This window comes from Oncorhynchus mykiss, chromosome 20 (genome assembly GCF_013265735.2).
Source record: "Oncorhynchus mykiss isolate Arlee chromosome 20, USDA_OmykA_1.1, whole genome shotgun sequence".
NCBI classification, from domain to species: Eukaryota; Metazoa; Chordata; class Actinopteri; order Salmoniformes; family Salmonidae; genus Oncorhynchus; species Oncorhynchus mykiss.
This window is the reverse complement of record NC_048584.1, coordinates 473164-495903: the sequence shown is the minus strand read 5'-3', so window position 1 is coordinate 495903 and position 22740 is coordinate 473164. Positions and strand designations below refer to the sequence as shown.

At 45.7% G+C, this 22740-nt stretch overlaps 1 protein-coding gene across 2 annotated transcripts in view; it reads right to left on the bottom strand.

The window, feature by feature from the left end:
* Positions 1-22740, bottom strand: part of LOC110498789 (semaphorin-4G) — a 74217-nt gene that overhangs the window by 4574 nt on the left and 46903 nt on the right. For both annotated transcript variants that reach the window (XM_021575411.2, XM_021575412.2), the window contains exons 6-14: positions 18996-19089; positions 18743-18856; positions 17203-17357; positions 10835-11010; positions 2001-2139; positions 1412-1634; positions 1110-1225; positions 856-1010; positions 554-615 (exon numbers count right to left, since the gene is read on the bottom strand). In XM_021575411.2, the coding sequence (XP_021431086.2) occupies positions 554-615; positions 856-1010; positions 1110-1225; positions 1412-1634; positions 2001-2139; positions 10835-11010; positions 17203-17357; positions 18743-18856; positions 18996-19089 (1234 nt within the window). The remainder of the gene's footprint in view (positions 1-553; positions 616-855; positions 1011-1109; positions 1226-1411; positions 1635-2000; positions 2140-10834; positions 11011-17202; positions 17358-18742; positions 18857-18995; positions 19090-22740) is intronic.

Here is a 22740-nt window from a genome sequence, read left to right as displayed (position 1 = left end):
GACACACAGAGAGAGAGAGAGAGAGAGAGAGAGACAGAGACACAGAGAGAGAGAGACAGAGACAGAGAGAGACACACAGAGAGAGAGAGAGAGAGAGACACAGAGACAGAGACAGAGAGAGACACAGAGACAGAGAGAGAGAGACACACAGAGAGAGAGAGAGAGAGACACAGAGACAGAGAGAGACAGAGAGAGAGACACAGAGACAGAGAGACACAGAGAGAGAGACACAGAGACAGAGAGAGACAGAGAGAGAGACACAGAGACAGAGAGCGAGAGAGAGACAGAGAGCGAGAGCAAGAGCAAGAGAGAGAGAACAAAGTCCAATCAAGCCCTCCAACCCATTTTTTTGGTAGTTTTATAGTTAATCTCATGTTATTTTACACCTTTTGCCATGAGGCTGAGAGAGAATTCAGCCGTTTTAAAGCTAATTTCCTGTAATTCCGCCCCCCCCCCAAAAAAAATCATAGCTTATGACATGTTCATATGCTACACTTGTGGATCCCCTCGCACTGCGGGGGCTGCGCCAGTGGTGTGTGTGTTCAGTTCATACCAACTCCTGTGCTGTTGTCACAGCCTCTTTTCCCCCCCTGTATATCCTGGGTTAGATTGGACCTGAATAGGAGCCAGAAGAATATCCGTTCTCATTTATTATTTGCAGGCATACAGAAACACAGGAGTAACTTGATTGGTAAGTATAAATGTACTGTACAGTATATGGAATAACACAGAAAATAGAACAACTATTCTAAAGTCAACACAAAAAATATTATGGTGAGATCATTGATAGAAAAGATTGATAGCTTCTTCTAATAAAATGTGTGTGTGTGTGTGTGTGTGTGCGCCTGCCCTCACCTGTTTGTGCGTGAGGAAATTTTCACACACAGCGCCCCATCCCAGCCACAGAAGGGGTCCCGGGCAAACACACAGTCGAAACAGGACGTGTAGCGCTGGCAGGAGGACAAGGGGACCTGGAGCACTGCAGAGTTGGAGCCAACATAGATACTTTCCTGTTGATGGATAAATTATGTTCAATACAATTTTGATAACACTGTACTCAAAGCCAAAGGTATCATGCTTTATAAGCATGTATGTGCCATGTGTAACACCTGTGCCTGCGAGATGACCATGTTGTCTATAGGCTGAGGGTTCACAAACAGCTGCAGCTCCTCTATGATGTGCATTTGACCTCCTATCTCCACAGCCCTGTGCAGCCAACCCTCATCTGCAGGGAAAAACAGACATATAATGTTCATATAACATTCATATTACCATCATAACCTTCATATAACATTGATAACTCTCATAAAACATTCATATAACATTAATACAATAAAAAACTGAAGTTAAATAAGTGTTCAACTATTCCTTGTGTACTATGTTTATGCATTATAAACCTAGCCAGACTCACCAGTTCCCAACAAGAGCACTGTGTAGACATGTCGGTCCAGGGCTGCCACTCTGTGCACGGCCATCTTTACGTAATTGACACTTCTCTTGAACAGTAGGGGGTGCTCTCCTATGGGGTGGACCTGGGTGGACATCAGGGGGTGCTGCCTCGCAAAGGCTAACACGTCGTCTGGGAGGTCACGGGACGAGTTGATGCCCTGGGACCTGTGCACGTCTGTCATACACTGGGCAGTGAGAGAACGACAGAGGTCGGAGAAGGAAAAAGAGCGAGAGAGCAGTCAATGCAGATCAGAAAAGAGTGAGTGAGACAGAAATAGAGACAAGGGTGCACCTCAATAGCATTAATGGCCTTCCTCTTCTTCTCTCCTTCCATACATTAGCATATAAAATAACTATAGAAAGACTGAATTAGTGAAAACCGTGTCTAAATACTGCTTTCACCATGCAGGAAAGAAGACGAGGAAAGGAGGACACCGTGTAGAGAGTATTGAGATTGATCCAAAAGATAGTATGTAATGGGGGCAAGGGGAGAGAGGGAGGCATAAGGTTTTCTGTAGCAGGGAAATAGAGGGGTATTACTAGAGACTTACCGAGCCAGGCCTTGGTACTGGAACCTTCCCTGTATATTCCCTCCATTTGGAATCCTGCACCTCCATGTAAGGCCCCTCGAAGGCCCTCTGAATATCTGTGAAGGAGTACTGGCACACCGCAGATGCCTTGATATTTTTCCTGAGAGAGAAAAAATGCACAAAGTCAGAGATTAATAATTCAACGTTATATCAACATTGAAGCGTTTGTTCTCTTGGAAAGTAAATGCCACCTGCCACGCAGATCGAATTTCTAAATCCACGAGCACTCACCAAGAGGGAACATTTGAATAGACTTTAGTTAGGTTGTAGTAGATCATTCACTGAAAGCTGAAAGCTGTGGTGGGTGGGGAAGGGAGTGGAAGTTTGGTTATGGGCAACAGTAATAATTTCTTGTTTCTGTCTTTCACTTAGTCTACAACAGGGATATGGGGATTTGGGAGTATGTCACTGACAGGAGTAAGGTCGTCTTATCTCAGTAGTAAGCTTATGCTTTATTTGCATTCAATGTGCACTTTAGTCATGTGCTCAGGGCCGGCGCCAGAACGAATCAGTTGGATGGCCCTCTGATATCCATAGCCAGACTTCCTGTGTGCACGGGCTTGCATGTTATAGTAAAGACCATTGGCAGCTCGTGAGTTAAGTTTGGGGAAGCTTATAACTTGTACTACCATTTCTACCGATCTGAGTGAAAGAAATTATTGTTATGCACACATTTTTATGGAACAGATTCTTTTGAATAATAACGTTGTTGTTTCGCAAAATCATTGTCACGTGATACAAATCTAAAAGTTCAACTACGGCGAGAGCACCATACTTGATACACGGTGGTACATTGGCGACTAAAGAAATGAGTGCATATACAGTAACTCAGGGTAGCCTATAGGCCAATGCAGGAGCAGGTCTATAACTTCCATTGTCATCTAAGTAAAAAACAAAGGCCTAAAGCCGACAAATAAAACAGTAGAAAATATCCTAATGAACATGTTGGTTCATTCAATCACATTCCACTCTCTACTTTGTTTCTATCTACCTTGTCTTGACTTGAGCTATTACTAGTGCAGTGCAACATTGTTTCAAATCATCAACTGGAACCAGCCGGATATATGGGATCGTCATGTTTTGCCCTTTCACAACGAGGCTTGGTGATTATTGTCACGGTTTTCTGTATGTGAAGGAGAGTCGGACCAAAATGCGGCGTGTAGATTACGATCCATGTTTATTGACTATAGCAACACGAATCTAAATACAAACAGTGCAAAATAATAAACGTAATGAAAACCGAAACAGCCTAAACTGGTGCAAACTAACACTAAGGACAGGAACAATCACCCACAAACACACAGTGAAACCCAGGCTACCTAAATATGGTTCCCAATCAGAGACAATGACGAACACCTGCCTCTGACTGAGAACCATATCAGGCTGAACATAGAAATAGACAAACAAGACATGAAACATAGAATACCCACTCAGATCACACCCTGACCAATCAAAACATAGAAAATACAAAGTAAACTATGGTCAGGGCGTGACAGTACCCCCCCCCAAGGTGCGGACTCCGGCCGCAAAACCTGAACCTATAGGGGAGGGTCTGGGTGGGCATCTGTCCGCGGTGGCGGCTCTGGCACTGGACGTGGACCCCACTCCATGACAGTTTTAATCCCCCTCCTAAACGTCCCTAAATAGGTTACCCACCACAATGATAACATGGGACAGAGGAACAGCTCGGGACAGAGGTAACTCGGGACAGATGGGTAGCTCAGCACTGAGTAGAAGCCCAGGCAGGTAGTAGAAACTACCAGAACCTGGCTGGCGGTTTCAGCAGATCCTGGTCGACTAGCAGATCTGGAAGAATCTGGTCGACTGGCGGATCTGGGAGAATCTGGTCGACTGGCGGATCTGGGAGAATCTGGTCGACTGGCGGATCTGGGAGAATCTGGTCGACTGGCGGATCTGGGAGAATCTGGTCGACTGGCGGATCTGGTCGACTGGCGGATCTGGGAGAATCTGGTCGACTGGCGGATCTGGGAGAATCTGGTCGACTGGCGGATCTGAGAGAGTCTGGACGACTGGCAGATCTGAGAGAGTCTGGACAACTGGCAGATCTGGGAGAGTCTGGACGACTGGCAGATCTGGAAGAGTCTGGACGACTGGCAGATCTGGAAGAGTCTGGTCGACTGGCAGATCTGGAAGAGTCTGGTCGACTGGCAGATCTGGAAGAGTCTGGTCGACTGGCAGATCTGGAAGAGTCTGGTCGACTGGCAGATCTGGAAGAGTCTGGACGACTGGCAGATCTGGAAGAGTCTGGACGACTGGCAGATCTGGAAGAGTCTGGTCGACTGGCAGATCTGGAAGAGTCTGGACGATTGGCAGATCTGGAAGAGTCTGGACGACTGGCAGATCTGGAAGAGTCTGGACGACTGGCAGATCTGGAAGAGTCTGGACGACGGGCAGATCTGGAAGAGTCTGGTCGACTGGCAGATCTGGAAGAGTCTGGTCGACTGGCATCTCTGGAAGAGTCTGGTCGACCGGCAGATCTGGCAGAGTCTGGTCGACCGGCAGATCTGGGAGAGTCTGGTCGACCGGCAGATCTGGGAGAGTCTGGTCGACCGGCAGATCTGGCTGCTCCATGCTGACTGGCTGCTCAATGCTGACTGGCAGCTCTGGCTGCTCCATGCTGACTGGCAGCTCCATGCCGACTGGCAGCTCTGGCTGCTCCATGCTGACTGGCTGCTCTGGCTGCTCCATACTGACTGGCAGCTCCATGCCGACTGGCAGCTCCAGCTGCTCCATGCTGACTGGCTGCTCAATGCTGACTGGCGGCCCTGGCTGCTCCATGCTAACTGGCAGCTCTGGCGGCTCCTTGCAGACTGGCAGCTCTGGCGGCTCCTTGCAGACTGGCAGCTCTGGCGGCTCCTTGCAGACTGGCAGCTTTTGCGGCATCCTGCAGACAGGCAGCTCTGGCGGCTCCTTGGAGACTGACAGCTCCTTGCAGGCTGGCAGCTCCTTGCAGGCTGGCAGCTCCTTGCAGGCTGGCAGCTCCTTGCAGACTGGCAGCTCCTTGCAGACTGGCAGCTCCTTGCAGACTGGCAGCTCTGGCTGCTTCATGTAGACTGACAGCTCTGGCTGCTCCTTGCAAACTGACAGCTCGGGCTGCTTCATGCAGACGGACAGCTCAGGCTGCTCCATGCAGACTGACAGCTCAGGCTGCTCCATGCAGACTGACAGCTCCTTGCAGGCTGGCAGCTCCTTGCAGGCTGGCAGCTCCTTGCAGGCTGGCAGCTCCTTGCAGGCTGGCAGCTCCTTGCAGGCTGGCAGCTTCAGCGGCATCCTGCAGACAGGCAGCTCTGGCGGCTCCTTGCAGACTGGCAGCTCCTTGCAGGCTGGCAGCTCCTTGCAGGCTGGCAGCTCCTTGCAGGCTGGCAGCTCCGGCTGCTTCATGTAGACTGACAGTTCTGGCTGCTCCTTGCAAACTGACAGTTCTGGCTGCGCTGAACAGGCGGGAGACTCCGACAGCGCAGGAGAGGAGAGAGGCTCCGGCTGTGCTGAACAGGCGGGAGATTCCGGCAGCGCAGGAGAGCAGAAAGGCTCTGGCTGCGCTGAACAGGCGGGAGACTCCGATAGCGCATGAGATGAGAGAGGCTCTGGCTGCGCTGAACAGGCGGGAGATTCCGGCAGCGCAGGAGAGCAGAAAGGCTCTGGCTGCGCTGAACAGGCGGGAGACTCCGATAGCGCAGTAGAGAAGAGAGGCTCTGGCTGCGCTGAACAGGCGGGAGACTCCGGCAGCGCAGGAGAGGAGAGAGGCTCTAGCTGCGCTGAACAGGCGGAAGACTCCGATAGCGCATGAGATGAGAGAGGCTCTGGCTGCGCTGAACAGGCGAGGCGCACTGTAGGCCTGATGCATAGTGCTGGCACAGGACGTGCAAGGCTAGGGATGGGCACAGGAGGCCTGATGCGTGAGACTGGAACCAACTTCACCAGCCGACTAAAACGGACCTCAGGACGAGTATGGAGCGCTAACCCAGGTGCCATCAAATCCCTGACACGTTCCGTCAGGCGAATTCTATGCAAAATACACCAACACAGCAACTCCCTCATTTCTCTCTCCTCCAATTTCCCCATTAACTCCTTCACAGTCTCTGTTTCACTCACCTCCAACACCGGCTCTGGTTCTGCTCTCCTTGGCTCCTCACGATAAACAGGGAGAGTTGGCTCAGGTCTGGCTCCTGACTCTGCCACACTCTCCCTGAGCCCCCCCCCAAGAAATTTTTTGGGCTGACTATGGGGCCTCCGTCCGCGCCGCCTTGCTTGCTTCGCAAACTCCATTCTCCTATATCCTTCCGCGCACTGCTCCATCGAATCCCAGGCGGGCTCCGGCACTCTCCCTGGGTCGGCCGCCCACCTGTCGATCTCCTCCCAAGTCGTATACTCCATACTGCATTCCTTTTTGGGCTGCTCCTGTTGTTTCTTCTCCCGCTGCACCTTTGGGCGGCTACACTCCCCTGGTTTAGCCCAGGGTCCTCTCCCGTCGAGGATTTCCTCCCATGTCCAGAAATCCTTATTGCGCATCTCCTCGCGCTGCTCCTGCCTGTTGACACGCTGCTTGGTCCTTTTGTGGTGGGTGATTCTGTCACGGTTTTCTGTATGTGAAGGAGAGTCGGACCAAAATGCGGCGTGTAGATTACGATCCATGTTTATTGACTATAGCAACACGAATCTAAATACAAACAGTGCAAAATAATAAACGTAATGAAAACCGAAACAGCCTAAACTGGTGCAAACTAACACTAAGGACAGGAACAATCACCCACAAACACACAGTGAAACCCAGGCTACCTAAATATGGTTCCCAATCAGAGACAATGACGAACACCTGCCTCTGACTGAGAACCATATCAGGCTGAACATAGAAATAGACAAACAAGACATGAAACATAGAATACCCACTCAGATCACACCCTGACCAATCAAAACATAGAAAATACAAAGTAAACTATGGTCAGGGCGTGACAATTATCGAGGCCAGGAGTGTTGGAAAGATATTTCAAATACTGAGGAACTATCATTCGCAATGGATGTAACAATGTGTGAGGTGAAGAAAAAAATACTGAGAAGCTCAGCTTATTCGTGGTGTACGTGGTTAGTTAAGACAATCAGAAATCAGACATTGCCTAATGGGCACTTTTCCTACATTCGCATGCAGCAGGCCAGGTAGGCATACCTCTATCCTTGCTCAGGCGGGCGCGCTCAAAATTATGACAGAGAGACCAGACACATGCTCATTGCTTTCGGAGCACTCCAAACAAAAGACAATGAAAAGATTTACAAAACTCGTAATGGTTATGAAATAAACCAAAACTTGTTTCTCACAAGTATAGCCGGTTGTGAACTCCGCAAACATCCTTTCCACTCAGAGAAATGAGAATGATAAATGACTGTAGCCTAATTAATACATGCATTAACAGAAATGTACGTGTTCGTGTTTCTTGGTTTGTTCATTTATTCATTAAATGTGTTCACTCCCTGCACGTACTTGCTGCCCGACTCTCAGCGTACATCGTTACACACAATGAAACAATACATGTGGAAGGATTAGCGGGAGATTGCTGAGCCCATTCTGGAGAGTTAAGTGCATGGATTTTTTTATTGTTTTATTTAACTAGGCAAGTCAGTTAAGAACAAGACAGTATAAGAGCCAGTGAGAGAGAGAGAGAGAGAGAGAGAGAGAGAGAGAGAGAGAGAGAGACCCAGTACAAAGGAGAAGTGAGCCAGTGAACGTGGGAATTCCATCTGATTCTCAGTCCTGTTAGGACAGTTGGATGCCTATGCATATCATATCACCTTTGTTAGACTTTAATATTCACATGGAAAAATCCACAAACCCACTCAATAAGGCCTTCGGAGCCGTCATCGACTCAGTGGATTTTGTCCAAGATGTCTCCGGACCTACTCACTGCCACAGTCATACTCTGGACCTAGTTTTGTCCCATGGAATGAGTGTTGTGGATCTTAATGTTTTTCCTCATAAACCTGAACTATCGGACCACCATTTTATTACGTTTGCAATCGCAACAAATAATCTGCTCAGACCCCAACCAAGGATCATCAAAAGTTGTGCAATAAATTCTCAGCCAACACAAAGATTCCTTGATGCCCTTCCAGACTCCCTCTGACTACCCAAGGATGTCAGAGAACAAAAATCAGTTAACCACCTAATTGAGGAACTCAATTTAACCTTGCTCAAAACCTTAGATGCAGTCGCACCCCTAAAAACTAAAAACATTTGTCATAAGACACTAGGTCCCTGGTATACAGAAAATACCCGAGCTCTGAAGCAAGCTTCCAGAAAATTGGAACGGAAATAGCGCCACACCAAACTGGAATTCTTCCAACGAGCTTGGAAAGACAGTACCGTGCAGTATCGAAGGGCACTCATCTGCTGCTCGATCATCCTATTTTTCCAACTTCATTGAGGAAAATAAGAACAATCCAAGATTTATTTTTTATACTGTCGCAAAGCTAACTAAAAAGCAACATTCACCAAGAGAGAATGGCTTTCACTTCAGCAGTAATAAATTCATGAACTTCTTTGAGGAAAAGATCACGATCATTAGAAAGCAAATTACGGACTCCTCTTTAAATCTGCGTATTCCTCCAAAGCTCAGTTGTCCTGAGTCTGCACTCTGTCAGGACCTAGGATCAAGGGAGACACTCAAGTGTTTTAGTACTATATCTCTTGACACAATGATGAAAATAAAGATGGCCTCTAAACCTTCAAGCTGCATACTGGACCCGATTCCAACTAAACTACTGAAAGAGCTGCTTCCTGTGCTTGGCCCTCCCTATGTTGAACATAATAAACGGCTCTCTATCCACCGGATGTGTACCAATCTCACTAAAAGTGGCAGTAATAAAGCCTCTCTTGAAAAAGCCAAACCTTGACCCAGAAAATATAAAAAACTATTGGCGTATATCGAATCTCCCATTCCTCTCAATTTTTTTAGAAAAAACTGTTGCACAGCAACTCACTGTTTTCCTGAAGACAAACAATGTATACGAAATGCTTCAGTCTGGTTTTAGACCCCATTATAGCACCGAGACTGCACTAGTGAAGGTGGTAAATTACCTTTTAATGGCGTCAGACCAAGGCTCTGCATCTGTCCTCGTGCTCCTAGACCTTAGTGCTGCTTTTGATATCATCAATCACCACATTCTTTTGGTGAGATTGGAAACCCAAATTGGTCTACACGGACAAGTTCTGGCCTGGTTTAGATCTGAACTGTCGGAAAGATATCAGTTTCTCTGTGGATGTGGATTCAACTGTAAATGTCAGTGTTCCTCAAGGTTCCGTTTTGGGACCACTATTAATTTCACTATATATTTGACCTTTTGGGGATGTCATTCGAAAACATAATGTTAACTTTCACTGCTATGCGGATGACACACAGCTGTACATTTCAATAAAACATGGTGAAGCCCCAAAATTGCCCTCGCTAGAAGCCTGTGTTTCAGACATGAGGAAGTGGATGGCTGCAAACCTTCTAATTTTAAACTCGGACAAAACAGAGATGCTTGTTCTAGGTCCCAAGAAACAAATACATATTTTGTTGAATCTGACAAATAATCTTGATGGTTGTACAGTCGTCTCAAATAAAAACTGTGAAGGACCTCGGCGTTACTCTGGACACTGATCTCTGTTTTGATGAACAAATCAAGACTGTTTCAAGGACAGCTTTTTTCCATCTACGTAACATTGCAATAATCAGAAATGTTCTGTCCAAAAATTATGCAGAAAAATTAATCCATGCTTTTGTTACTTCTAGGTTAGACTACTGCAATGCTCTACTTTCCGGCTACCCGGAAAAAGCACTAAATAAACTTCAGTTAGTGCTAAATACGGCTGCTAGAATCCTGACTAAGAACCAAAAAATGTGATCATATTACTCCAGTGCTAGCCTCCCTACACTGGCTTCCTGTCAAGGCAAGGGGTGATTTAAAGGTTTTACTGCTAACCTACAAAGCATTACATGGGCTTGCTCCTACCTATCTTTCCAATTTGGTCCTGCCGTACATACCTACACATACGCTATGGTCACAAGACGCAGGCCTCCTAATTGTCCCTAAAATTTCTAAGCCAACAGCTGGAGGCAGGACTTTCTCCTATAGAGCTACATTTTTATGGAATGGTCTGCCAACCCATGTGAGAGACGCAGACTCGGTCTCAACCTTTAAGTCTTTATTGAAGACTCATCTCTTCAGTAGATCCTTATGTAGTAATTTATGTGTCAGGGGGCTAGGGTCAGTCTGTTATATCTGGAGTGTTTCTCCTGTCTTATCCGGTGTCCTGTGTGAATTTAAGTATGCTCTCTCTAATTCTCTCTTTCGGAGGACCTGAGCCCTAGGACCATGCCTCAGGACTACCTGGCATGATGAATCCTTGCTGTCACCAGTCCACCTGGCCGTGCTGTTGCTCCAGTTTCAACTGTTCTGCCTGCGGCTATGGAACCCTGACCTGTTCACCGGACGTGCTACCTGTCCCAGGCCTGCTGTTTTCAACTCTCTAGAGACAGCAGGAGCAGTAGAGGTGTTGCACCCTCGACAACCACTGTGATTTTTATTATTTGACCATGCTGGTAATTTATGAACATATGAACATCTTGACCATGTTCTGTTCTAATCTCCACCCGGCACAGCCAGAAGAGGACTGGCCACCCCTCATAGCCTGGTTCCTCTCTAGGTTTCTTCCTAGGTTTTGGCCTTTCTAGGGAGTCTTTCCTAGCCACCGTGCTTCTACACCTGCATTGCTTGTTTGGGGTTTTAGGCCATCCTCTTACCATTCCAGGCCAAAGATCCCGTAGAAGACAGTGCTGTTTATGTCTCGGCCCTCCAATACGAAGACACTACGCAGCACATTGAGGTGGAGCTCGTAGTCAGGAACAGAGCACACCAGCCTGGCCTTCAGGAAGGACGTCCACTTCCTCTGCAAGGTCCTCTGTCCCCCCCAGTCACCCTGGAGGGAGGAGAGCGAGGTTAGAGATAAACAGGTCACCAGAGTCACACAAACACACATCAACACAGGTTTACTCATGGTCATACATACCTATACCACACACTCATACGTTATACACACAGAGACAGGTGCACACACACACACTAACACAACCCCACTACACAATAGAAGCATTACCCAGTACCACTGAATGAGAGTGTTTGGTTCTGGCTCAAAGTGTGCCTACTTGAGCATATTTACTCTAATTGCATTTCGGGCAGCAGCAACAACAGCATAGGAGGCGTTCGGAGGCGATGGCATTGAGAAAAAGCCTGAATAGACAGATTGTGCCCCTCATTTAGAGCAGAGACTTCTCGTCTCTTTGTTTGTTGGGGTTTTAATAGATCACCACTGGGCACACATTGTGTGATTCAATGTTGTTTCTACTTCATTTGCTCTTCATTTCTGTTTTACATAAAAACATATTCTACCCAGCCTCAGTACTTTATCCTTTAGAAAATACAGTGGTCACAGTAAACAAAGCAAATTAAACAAACACAAAACAGCACACGCTACTATCATACATTACCAGTCCAAAGTTCTAGAACACCTACTCATTCAAGGCCTTTTCTTTATTTGTACTATTTTCTACATTGTAGAATAATAGTGAAGACATCAAAACTATGAAATAACACATATGGAATCATGTATTGTAGTAACCAAAAAAAGTGTTAAACAAATCAAAATATATTTCAGTTTTGAGATCCTTCAAAGTAGCCACCCTTTGCCTTGATGACAGCTTTGCACACTCTTGGCACTCTCTCAACCAGCTTCATGAGGTAGTCACCTGGAATTAATTTCAATTAACAGGTGTGCCTTGTTTAAAGTTCATTTGTGGAAATTCTTTCAGCTAGGGCCGATAGCTTTTTGGGCTGCTAGCCAAGTAGGCCTGCCTCAAGCATGGACGCCACATCTGGCAACTGGATGGCTGTGCGGTAGACCATACACCGTAGATGCTGGTTGCCGATGGAAAGGAGGTTGGGGATTTGCTGAGAAGCAGACAGACCTGTGGCACGCCTCCAGTTGTGGTCTGGCTAGCGACTAATGTGAACTTTGTGTCTGCGGATCTGTCGCCGCCACAACTGTCATCATCATGGGCGACTGCCACTGTGCCATTGGGGTGAATCGAGCCCACCCCCAGATGGGCTGCTGTTAGGATCCATCACGTTCTACCCCCACCATCACCACTGCCACAGAGCAGACATGTCCCAATTTCCAGAAAGCTGCATTTTTGTATATAGGGGTACTGCAAGCATGAAACAATGGAGATTACAGTTACACCAGGCACAGCCAAAGAGAGAGGAGGAGGAGTGAAAAAAACAGCCTTCTGTATCTCCAGGAGTGGTTTCTGGGCATGCTGATTCCAATGGAATGAGGTGGTGAGAGAGGGAGTGGGAGGAAGAGAGGGGGAGAGGAGAGAAAATGACAGACAGAGAGAGAGAGAGAGAGCGAGAGAGAGCGAAAGAGAAAGCGGGTGGGATGGAGAGAGAGAGAAAGGGGGAGAGAAAGAAAGACTGCCATTGGAGCGGGCTTGGGTGGGCTTCTACTCTGCCTGGCAACAGTGGCACACCAAGGAACCCCTCAGAAAGCAGCCGAGATGGCTGGTCTGAGGCACTGCATCACAGTGCTAGCTGTGCCACTAGAGAACCTGGTTCGAGTCCAGGCTCTGGCGCAGCCGGCAGTGACCGGGAGACCTATGGGTGGCTCACAATTGGCCGAGCATCATCCGGGTTAGGGTAGGGTTTGGCCGGCAGAGATGTTCCTGTCCCATCGCGCACTTCTGTGGTGGGCTGGGAGCAGTGCACGCTGACAGGGTCGCCAGGTGTAAGGTGCGTCTGGCTTCCGGGTTAAGCAGGCGTGGTGTCAATAAGCAATGCGGCTTGGCTGGGTTGTGTTACTGAGATTACTCACCACAAAATCTACTTAGCGGAGCTGGATCCCTTCATCACAGGAGCCCTTTTTTTTAAAAGACGTTGCCGGAGAAGAGGAAGGTGAGCTGGGGTTCTAGTCCGATTAAGGAAAAGGTCAAACCACCCTCCGCTTCCTACTATATTACTTGCTAATGTACCGTCTCTGGACAATAACCCTTGTGAGATCAGAGCGCAGATGTCCTACAAGAGAGACATGAGTGACAGTAACAATCTGCTTTACAGAGACTTGGATGATGGAGGAGGTACTTGATCAGGCTATACAGCCTGGCAACATTGGGGTTTCCATACATCACGCAGACATGGAAAAATAACATTGTGGGAGTATGATTCATGATCAACAACTCATGGTAGGATTGTAGGACTGTACAAACCCTTAAGAGTTTCTGTTCCCCTGAATACCTCACAATCAAATGCCAATCCAGTTATTTCTGAGAAAATTCACAGCTGTTTGTATCACAGCTGTGTACATCCCCCCCCCCCCAAGCCTACACCACGCTGGCACTCAAGGAATTACACAGGACTTTGAACAAATTGGAAACAGCATATCCCAAGGCCACATCTGTTGTAGCCGGGGACTTGTAAGGAAAATTCCCTTGAAATTCCACCAACACATTTTTTGCCCCATTCGCGGGAAAAATACATTAGACCAAATCAAATCAAATGTATTTATATAGCCCTTCGTACATCAGCTGATATCTCAAAGTGCTGTACAGAAACACAGCCTAAAACCTCAAACAGCAAGCAATGCAGGTGTAGAAGCACGGTGGCTAGGAAAAACTCCCTAGAAAGGCCAAAACCTAGGAAGAAACCTAGAGAGGAACCAGGCTATGTGGGGTGGCCAGTCCTCTTCTGGCTGTGCCGGGTGGAGATTATAACAGAACATGGCCAAGATGTTCAAATGTTAAGAAATGACCAGCATGGTCAAATAATAGGTCTGGGACAGGTAGCACGTCCGGTGAACAGGTCATGCTATGCATTCCATAGCCGCATGCAGAACAGTTGAAACTGGAGCAGCAGCACGGCCAGGTGGACTGGGGACAGCAAGGAGTCATCATGCCAGGTAGCCCTGGCATTGTTATTCTCTACTCCAAGATGGATACAAAGCCCTCCTTCTGCAAATCAGACCATGGCTCCATTCTGCTCCTCCCCTCCCCACTCCCTCAAGTTAAATCAGAAAGCACCCGTCGTAATGTCTGTTCATGTCACGTCCTGACCTTAGTTCCTTTTTATGTCTCTATTTTGATTTGGTCAGAGCGTGAGTTGGGGTGGGCATTCTATGTTTTTTTCTGTTTTGTACTTCTATGTGTTTGGCCTGGTATGGTTCCCAATCAGAGGCAGCTGTCTATCGTTGTCTCTGATTGAGAACCATACTTAGGTAGCCTGTTCCCACCTGTGTTTGTGGGTAGTTGCTTTCTGTTTTTGTGTCTGCACCAGACAGAACTGTTTCGGTTGTTCTCATTGTTGTTTTGTTAATCAGTGTCCAGTTCCATTAATAAAAGGATGAACACGTACCACGCTGCACCTTGGTCCTCACCTTCTTCCACCAACAGCCGTTACAGTTCAACGCTGGTCTGACCAACCAGAATCCATGCAACAGGATGGTTTTGATCACGCGGACTGGGATATGTTCCGGTCCGTCTCTGGGAATAATATAGACGAATACACTAACTCTGTCTCTGGGTTTATTGGTTTGTTTGGATCCCTAGAAGGCCAGCATCCCAGAGTCGCCTCTTCACTGTTGACTTTGAGACGGGTGTTTTGTGGGTACTATTTTATGAAGCTGCCAGTTGAGGACTTTTGAGGCGTATATTTCTCAAACTAGACACTCTTATGTACTTGTCTTCTTGTTCAGTTGTGCTCCGGGGCCCCCCACTCCTATTTCTATTCTGGTTAGAGCCAGTTTGCACTGTTCTGTGAAGGGAGTAGTACACTGTATTGTACAAGATCTTCAGTTTCTTGGCAATATCTCACATGGAATAGCCTTTATTTCTCAGAACAAGAATAGACTGACGAGTTTCAGAAGAAGTGCTTTGTTTCTGGCCATTTTGAGCCTGTAATCAAACCCACAAATGCTGATGCTCCAGATATTCAACTAGTCTAAAGAAGGCCAGTTGTATTGCTTTTTAATCAGAACAACACTTTTCAGCTATGCTAACATAATTGCAAAAGTTTTTTTTATGATCAATTAACCGTTTAAAATGATAAGCTTGGATTAGCTAACACAAGTGCCTTTGGAACACAGGAGTGATGGTGGGCCTCTGTACACCTATGTAGATATTCAATTAAAAATCTGTTTCCAGCTACAATAGTCTTTTACAACATTAACCTCTTGGTCTAAACTGTATTTCTGATCAATTTGATGTTATTTTAAATGGACAAAACATTTGCTTTTCTTTCATGAAAAAGGACATTTCGAAGTGACCTCAAACGTTCGAACTGTAGTGTAGGTAGAGTTTTGGGGCTCCCGAGTGGCGCAGTGGTCTAAGACACTGCATCTCAATACTAGAGGCGTCACTACAAACCCTGGTTTGATTCCAGGCTGTATCACAACTGGCTATGATTTGGAATCCCATAGGGCGGTGCACAATTGGCCCAGCGTCGCCTGGTTTAGGGTTTGGCCGAGGTAGGCCGTCATTGTAAATAAGAATTTGTTCTTAACTGACTTGCTTAGTTAAATAAAGGTCAAACACAAAAAGGGCGGGCTTCTGAATCTGGTTGGCGGTTGCAGTTAAAAAATATATCTTTATCTTTGGTTTATTACACAAATAATATGTTCCTTTATTTTTATTACAATTTTTTTCTTTGCTTCCTCTTGGGCCCCGGCAAGCATTAGTCCAGCCCTGAATAGGACCCCAGTTATCACTCAACTAAACAGAGTGCATACCAATAGTGTTGGGTCTGTGACATCCACTTGTATTGATCATATATTGTCCTCCCCAACCCTCTTTTCACACTGCTGCTACTCTCTGTTTATTGTCTATGTATAGTCACTTTATTTATATTATTATTTTTATTTAACATTTATTTAAATAGGCAAGTCAGTTTTAAAGAAAAAAATATTATTTACAATGATAGCCTACCGGGGAACTGTCTTGTTCAGGCTAACTGCCTTGTTCAGGCACAGAACGACCGATTTTCAAGCAATAGGAAAAACATAATTCAGCAGTCCATTAACCAGTTGTTGTGTGTAAGTCTGTGTGTGTGCTGAGGAGTTGATGCTACGAACCCACAGGCGTGGCTCTCTGATGACTTCCAGGCTTTTGGGAGGGAGGGTGTACAATGAGCCTGTCATAGCGAATGTAAGCAATGTCCCCACGCATTCTGGCAGTTTTAATGGATGGGATAAGTTCTTTCCTCTTCTGGCGCACAGCTTCAGGATAGTCCTCATTGAGGAAGATGTACGTTCCTCTCAAGTTCTTGGCTCTTTACAGAACAGCTTCCTTGTCCTTGAACCTTAGGAACTTGAACACTATCGGCCTGTGCCTGTCACCTGGGCCAGAGGTGGGGTCTACAGGTGGGGTCTACAGTCCCATCGAGCTGACCCTGGGAGAACTGAACACTATTCTTCAGGTCCTAGAACTCTCTGGTCAGATCGTCCATTCTTTTATTAGTTGACTCCACCAGTATTTGGACACACCTGAAGCTATTTTCTTGTTGTTGTGACAACAGCTTGTAGGACTATTTTTGTTAATTTAAAAGATCCTTCACCTGTGATAGAGAGACACCACTGTCCTCAATGGTATTCCCAATGGCTTTGGTCTTTGTCATGGTTGCGATGTAGGCTAATGCTGGTACTCCATGCAGTTCCAGACAGCACAGCTTGCAGAGCCGTTGGAAACAGCAACAAACAGCCGGGATTTAAACAGCCACAAGCCACGTGAATATCCGCGGTCTCAGCCACAAGAGCTAACCGCGTCGCGGGCTGTGTTAAAACTGTCAAGGAAATCTGGCTAGCTTGATATGCTTCACCAAGCAGCAGTTCTTCAGACCTTAGGGTTTGGCAGTACGTGTGTAATTGGTTCTTCAAGCTTCTGAGATTGAGGTGAATCCCACATGTGAGATCTCACTCATAATATCAGAGAAACTAGGTTACGCAAGTAATCTTGAGGTTCCTTGTGTTTGATACCGTTACATTCATTCCATTGCAGCCATTGAGCCTTTTCTCCACTTTCCCCCTCCACCAACCCCTAATGCCATAACACATGTCCCCCTTCAGGCCTACCTTGCAGATGCGGGCCACCCGTGCCACCCTGGTCTGGCTGGGGTAGGCCATCTGCTCCTGGCTCCTCTCTGTGAAGAAGAAGTAGATCTTGTCGTCGTCGCCCACTGAGCTGTTGACACTCTCCTTCAGCAGCGCCGAGCCCACAAAGTCCGCCTCTGCTCACACAATGACAAAAACAGATCATCACACTGTGTACATCCTGTCCAACTCCTGGCAAAGCACATACTATGGAGAGATTCATGTTATTGTCATCCTCATACCATGCCACCTACTGATACAGAGATAATGTAGGTGGAAAGCAAGGATAACCACAGAATATGAATTAGAGTATGCTAAGGTGAAGGCAGAGCTTGTATTATGAAGGAATGACTATTAAATGTTTTCGGACAGTACTTAGTACCACACTTGGGATCAAATAATTACATTTGATAATATTTACTGCATTTTAATGACTTACATATACATTTCAAAACAATTACTTGGACAACGTTTATTTGAAAATACAAGTAGTTCAATATTGCCGGAATGTATTGTCATGTATTTACAACTAACTATTTGAAGTAATGTATTTTCAAATACTAATACTTTACCCATTGAAGCCCCCACCCAGTTTGACTTGCATGTTTAGGTCAGCCCAAGAGGACCCCGAAAAATAGAAATAGTTGATTTGGCAAATTTGAAAATACTCAAATACACAGAAAATAAGTATTTCAAATACAAATATTTAAATATGCTCTGCTTAGTACCATATAGTCGTAGTATAATGAATCAGAATTACAGATTACATTGGTATTCCAAAATTGTATAGCTGTACGGATCAAACAGGACCACAGTGTCCGGTTCAGGGGCGTAGGCATGGGTGGGTCTGGGTGGACACAGGCCCACCCAATCAGATTGAGCAAAAACAAAAAAAAGAATACATTATTATTACAAAAATGCTTCTACACACATCAACAAATTTCTGGCTATGCCCCTGGTCCGGTCTGGAGCGTGAAGTCAAGAGCTCTGTTGGTCAGCTACTGCGTAGCAACCTAGTGGTGCCAAAAACCCTGGTCTGACCTAGAAAGCCTATATAAATTACAATCGCCCGAACACATTTTTTTTCTAGATGGACGTTTTGGGCTCCCCAAGGTGAATTAAGTTCATTACAAATTGAGACATTTAAGTAAATAGTGATCCATTCTGACTACAACATTTGTCGTCACGCACAAATCACACAGACCAATCACGGGCCGGCAGGCTACGAGAAGGCTCCATAGACGTTAAGGTTAACTCTATCAGGCAGGATGAAAATGACTATATCGACCTTGATCTTTTGCTAGTTATGGCCACTTTCACCATGATCCTTAGATCGTTTTTGGTGCCATTCAGCAATACGGCACGTTTCAAATTCAAATACTTCTGCCCATCAGGAGTTTTCCATAGAAATACGCGGATGACGTCAGCACTGTCACTATCTACTGGTTTTAATGTATATGGGAACAAACCACAAAATGAAACCAATGTCTATAAGATAACGGATGGGTCAGCCTCTCTTTACCCAGCAGCCATCTGGTGGGGGCCTCCTCTGTCCTCAGAGTGGGGAAGGGGAAGTTCCGACGGACATCCGGAGTGCTGCGGAACTCATACTGGGAGGCTGAGAACATCTCACCGTCTGCAATCAGGACCAGAGAGATGGAGGGATCAAAGAGAGAGAACACAGAACAGGGGATAGATGAGTGTCTCTCAGTTCATTCTTAGTGGTGGGTTAGGGCAAAATAGTGCAGCCCAGGGGGGTAGATTAGGGTTCTTACCCACAAGGAGGCCGGTGTAGCCCTTGGCTGGGTCGTAGGGACACCTGTCCCTGCCCTCTTCGAAACCAGAGGAGAAACTGAAGCGTTCCACATCCTGATAGAAAAGAAAAGAGAGAGGATCAATAACTACAGTAGAGGAATATAAATCAAACCATCACCAACGCAGGTAACCCAGCTAATATAGCACTTCAGTATGAATCATAATACCCATAAAACCTAGCGGTCAAATACGGAAATGGTTCCAATCGATTTTACACCCTTCATTTTCTCATAAGGGATTTTAGAAAGACTTAAAATAATCAAATCAAAGTGTGTTTGTCACATGCGCCAAATACAGTGAAATACAGTGAAATGCTTACTTACAAAATAAGGGCTGTGTTTTTTAAAATGTATTTATTTAACTAGGCAAGTCAGTTAGGAACAAACTCTTATTTTCAATGATGGCCTAGGAACAGTGGGTTAACTGCCTTGTTCAGAGGCAGAACGACAGATTTTTACCTTTTCAGCTCAGGGATTCGATTTTGCAACCTTTCGGTTACAAGTCCGACACTCTAACCACTAGGCTACCTGCCGCCCCTTTTGTGTAGGCTTACCCTGGCTTCAGTGGTCGAAAAAGTACCCAATGTCATACTTGAGTATATCCCTTAATAGAAAATGACTTAGTGAAAGTCACCCAGTAAAATTATATTTGCGTAACAGTCAAAGTATTTGGTTTTAAATATACTGAAGTATCAAAAGTAAATGTAATTGCTAAAATATACTTAAGTAACAAAAGTAAAAGTACAAGTATAAATAATTTCAAATTCCTTATATTTAGCAAACCAGACAGCATAATTTTCTTTTTTTTCATTTACAAATAGCCATGGGCACATTCCAACACTGACATCCCTTACCAACAAAGCATTTGTGTTTAGTGAGTCCGCCAGATCAGAGGCAGTAGAAATTGATCAGGGATGTTAACGTGATAAGTGTGTGACCATTTTCCTGTCATGGTAAGCATTCAAAATGTAATGAGTACTTTTGGGTGTCAGGCAAAATGTATGGAGTAAAAAGTACATTATTTTCTTTAGGAATATAGTAAAGTAAAAGTAGTCAAAAATATAAATAGTAAAGTACAGATACCCCAAAAAACTACTTAATTTGTACTCTAAAGTATTTTTACTTAAGTACTTTGCACCACTGCCTGGTGTGAGGTTTTGACAACTGTGTAAATCTATCTAGGACAACTTGACTTTTATCAATATATAAACCCTGTTTTTATTCCCCAAAAATGAAACATTAATTAGCTGCTAATGTGGCTATCATACAGAACTACAAATGCCTGTCTCAAGCTTCACGTCACTCACCAGGGCCATGATGATCTGGACGAGACTGCCAAATCAAGGCAAAGGTAAGAATATCTGGATTAACTATCTAATGTTAGCTAAATTTAGTAATGAGTAGATTGGGTAAATTTGTTTAAATTGACAATTCTTGAACTGTCTAGGGCAAGTTTTGAATATACACAATACCTGTAATCTAGCTAGTCTTGAGGCAACAGCATGCTTATTTTACTGCAGGAAGACATTGATCTGTTACTTTCACGAACCGGCTCGAAGCCCGTAACAAAAAGGGAAACAACGTGGAGATAATAAGTAACAAAATATATTTATTAATTAAGGTAACGTATAGCCAAATAAACAATAGTGTGTCTGCATGGAGAGAATCTCCTCAATGAATGTGGAAGAGGTCTATTTATCCTGGGACACACCCGGGCCCAGGTGTTTCCCATGTAGCTGACGACCCTCCCAACTCCGCCCACCGGCATCCTAATAAGGAGACGAGAACAAAGAGAGAATACGGCAGACAGAGTGGGAGGGGCGTCAGTATAGCTACAAGGAAAGGTAATGTAACCCTATTTAGTCCTATTTGCATTGGTGGGTTTTAAATGAATTGTTATTCACACATTTGTTTTTGAGGTAGAATTACTCCCATGTTATTGATGCCAAATTGCCAACATTATTCCAGAACCAATGGGTGAGCCTGAGTCTTATCACCTCTTATCACCTCCACTAGGAAAGCTGTTTCAACTTCCTGTAATATTTCAGTCTTTGCAGGAAGTCCAGAAGAGCAGGAGTGTGTATAGGGTTTTGTCCCAGCCCAAATCTAACACAACAAATCACAGCGATAGGCTATGATTTGTAGTCAGGTATGCTTTGTAATCAGGGATGGATTCATATACTGTAGATGTTATTGATATATAACGCATGCTCCACTCTCAAGTTGAACTTGTTGACTGATGCCAAGGCGGTGGTTGCGAAGATGAAGGGAGCAGCTGCAGACCAGAAGACTGCAGCCAAGGCATCACTGGTCCACACCTGCCCTTCCTTCTATTTGTAAGTTAATGTACTGGCCTTTGTGGTGCAGTCTTTCATATGTGTAGTAATTTGTTGCATCGTATTGCTTAGCTTATCATTTGTGTCAACTTTGAATTCAATCTTAGCCACAGATTGTTAACTTACTTGATTTTGTACTTGACCTTTTATAGACGCAGAACCAAAGACATTCAAGCGGCACTTTGAGAGCATGTATCCAAAGTCTTCAATGGTCGCAGTACTGGTTGATGTGCAGGCCTAAGTGACCACACACACTCAAATGGAACCCCAGCTAGGGTAAGATTCTTTCATCATTCACACACAGTAGACATAGTCCATGCTTTTGTCACTTCTAGGTTAGACTACTGCAATGCTCTACTTTCCGGTTACCCGGATAAAGCACTAAATAAACTTCAGTTAGTGCTAAACACGGCTGCTAGAATCTTGACTACAACCAAAAAATGTGATCCTCTTACTCCAGTGCTAGCCTCTCCACACTGGCTTCCTGTTAAGGCAAGGGCTGATTTCAATGTTTTACTGCTAACCTACAAAACGTTACATGGGCTTGCTCCTACCTATCTTTCCAATTTGGTCCTACAGTACATACCTACAGACGCAGGCCTCCTTACTGTCCCTATAATTTCTAAGCAACAGCTGGAGGCAGGGCTTTCTCCTATAAGAGCTCCATTTTTATGGAATGGTCTGCCTACCCATGTGAGAGACGCAGACTCAGTCTCAACCTGGCCAGTTCCCCTCTCTCCACTGGGATTCTCTGCCTCTTCTCAGCCTCTGAGTCACTGGCTTACCATGCCGTCCCTAGGAGGGGTGCGTCAATTGAGTGGGTTGAGTCACTGACGTGATCTTCCTGTCCGGGTTGGCGCTCCCGCTTGGGGTGTGCCGTGGCGGAGATCTTTGTGGGCTATACTCGGCCTTGTCTCAGGATGGTAAGTTGGTGGTTGAAGATATCCCTCTAGTGGTGTGGGGGCTGTGCTTTGGCAAAGTGGGTGGGGTTATATCCTGCCTGTTTGGTCCTGTCCGGGGGTATCGTAGGATGGGGCCACAGTGTCTCCCGACCCCTCCTGTCTCAGCCTGCAGTAGTTTATGTGTCGGGGGGCTAGGGTCAGTCTGTTATATCTGGAGTATTTCTCCTGTTTTATCTGGTGTCCTGTGTGAATTTAAGTATGCTCTCTCTAATTCTCTCTTTCTCTCTCTCGGAGGACCTGAGCCCTAGGACCATGCTGCAGGACTACCTGGCCTGATGACTCCTTGCTGTCCCCAGTTCACCTGGCCGTGCTGCTGCTCCAGTTTCAACTGTTCTGCCTGCGGCTATGGAACCCTAAACTGTTCATTTTTACTCTTGAGGTGCTGTCCTGTTGCACCCTCTACAACCA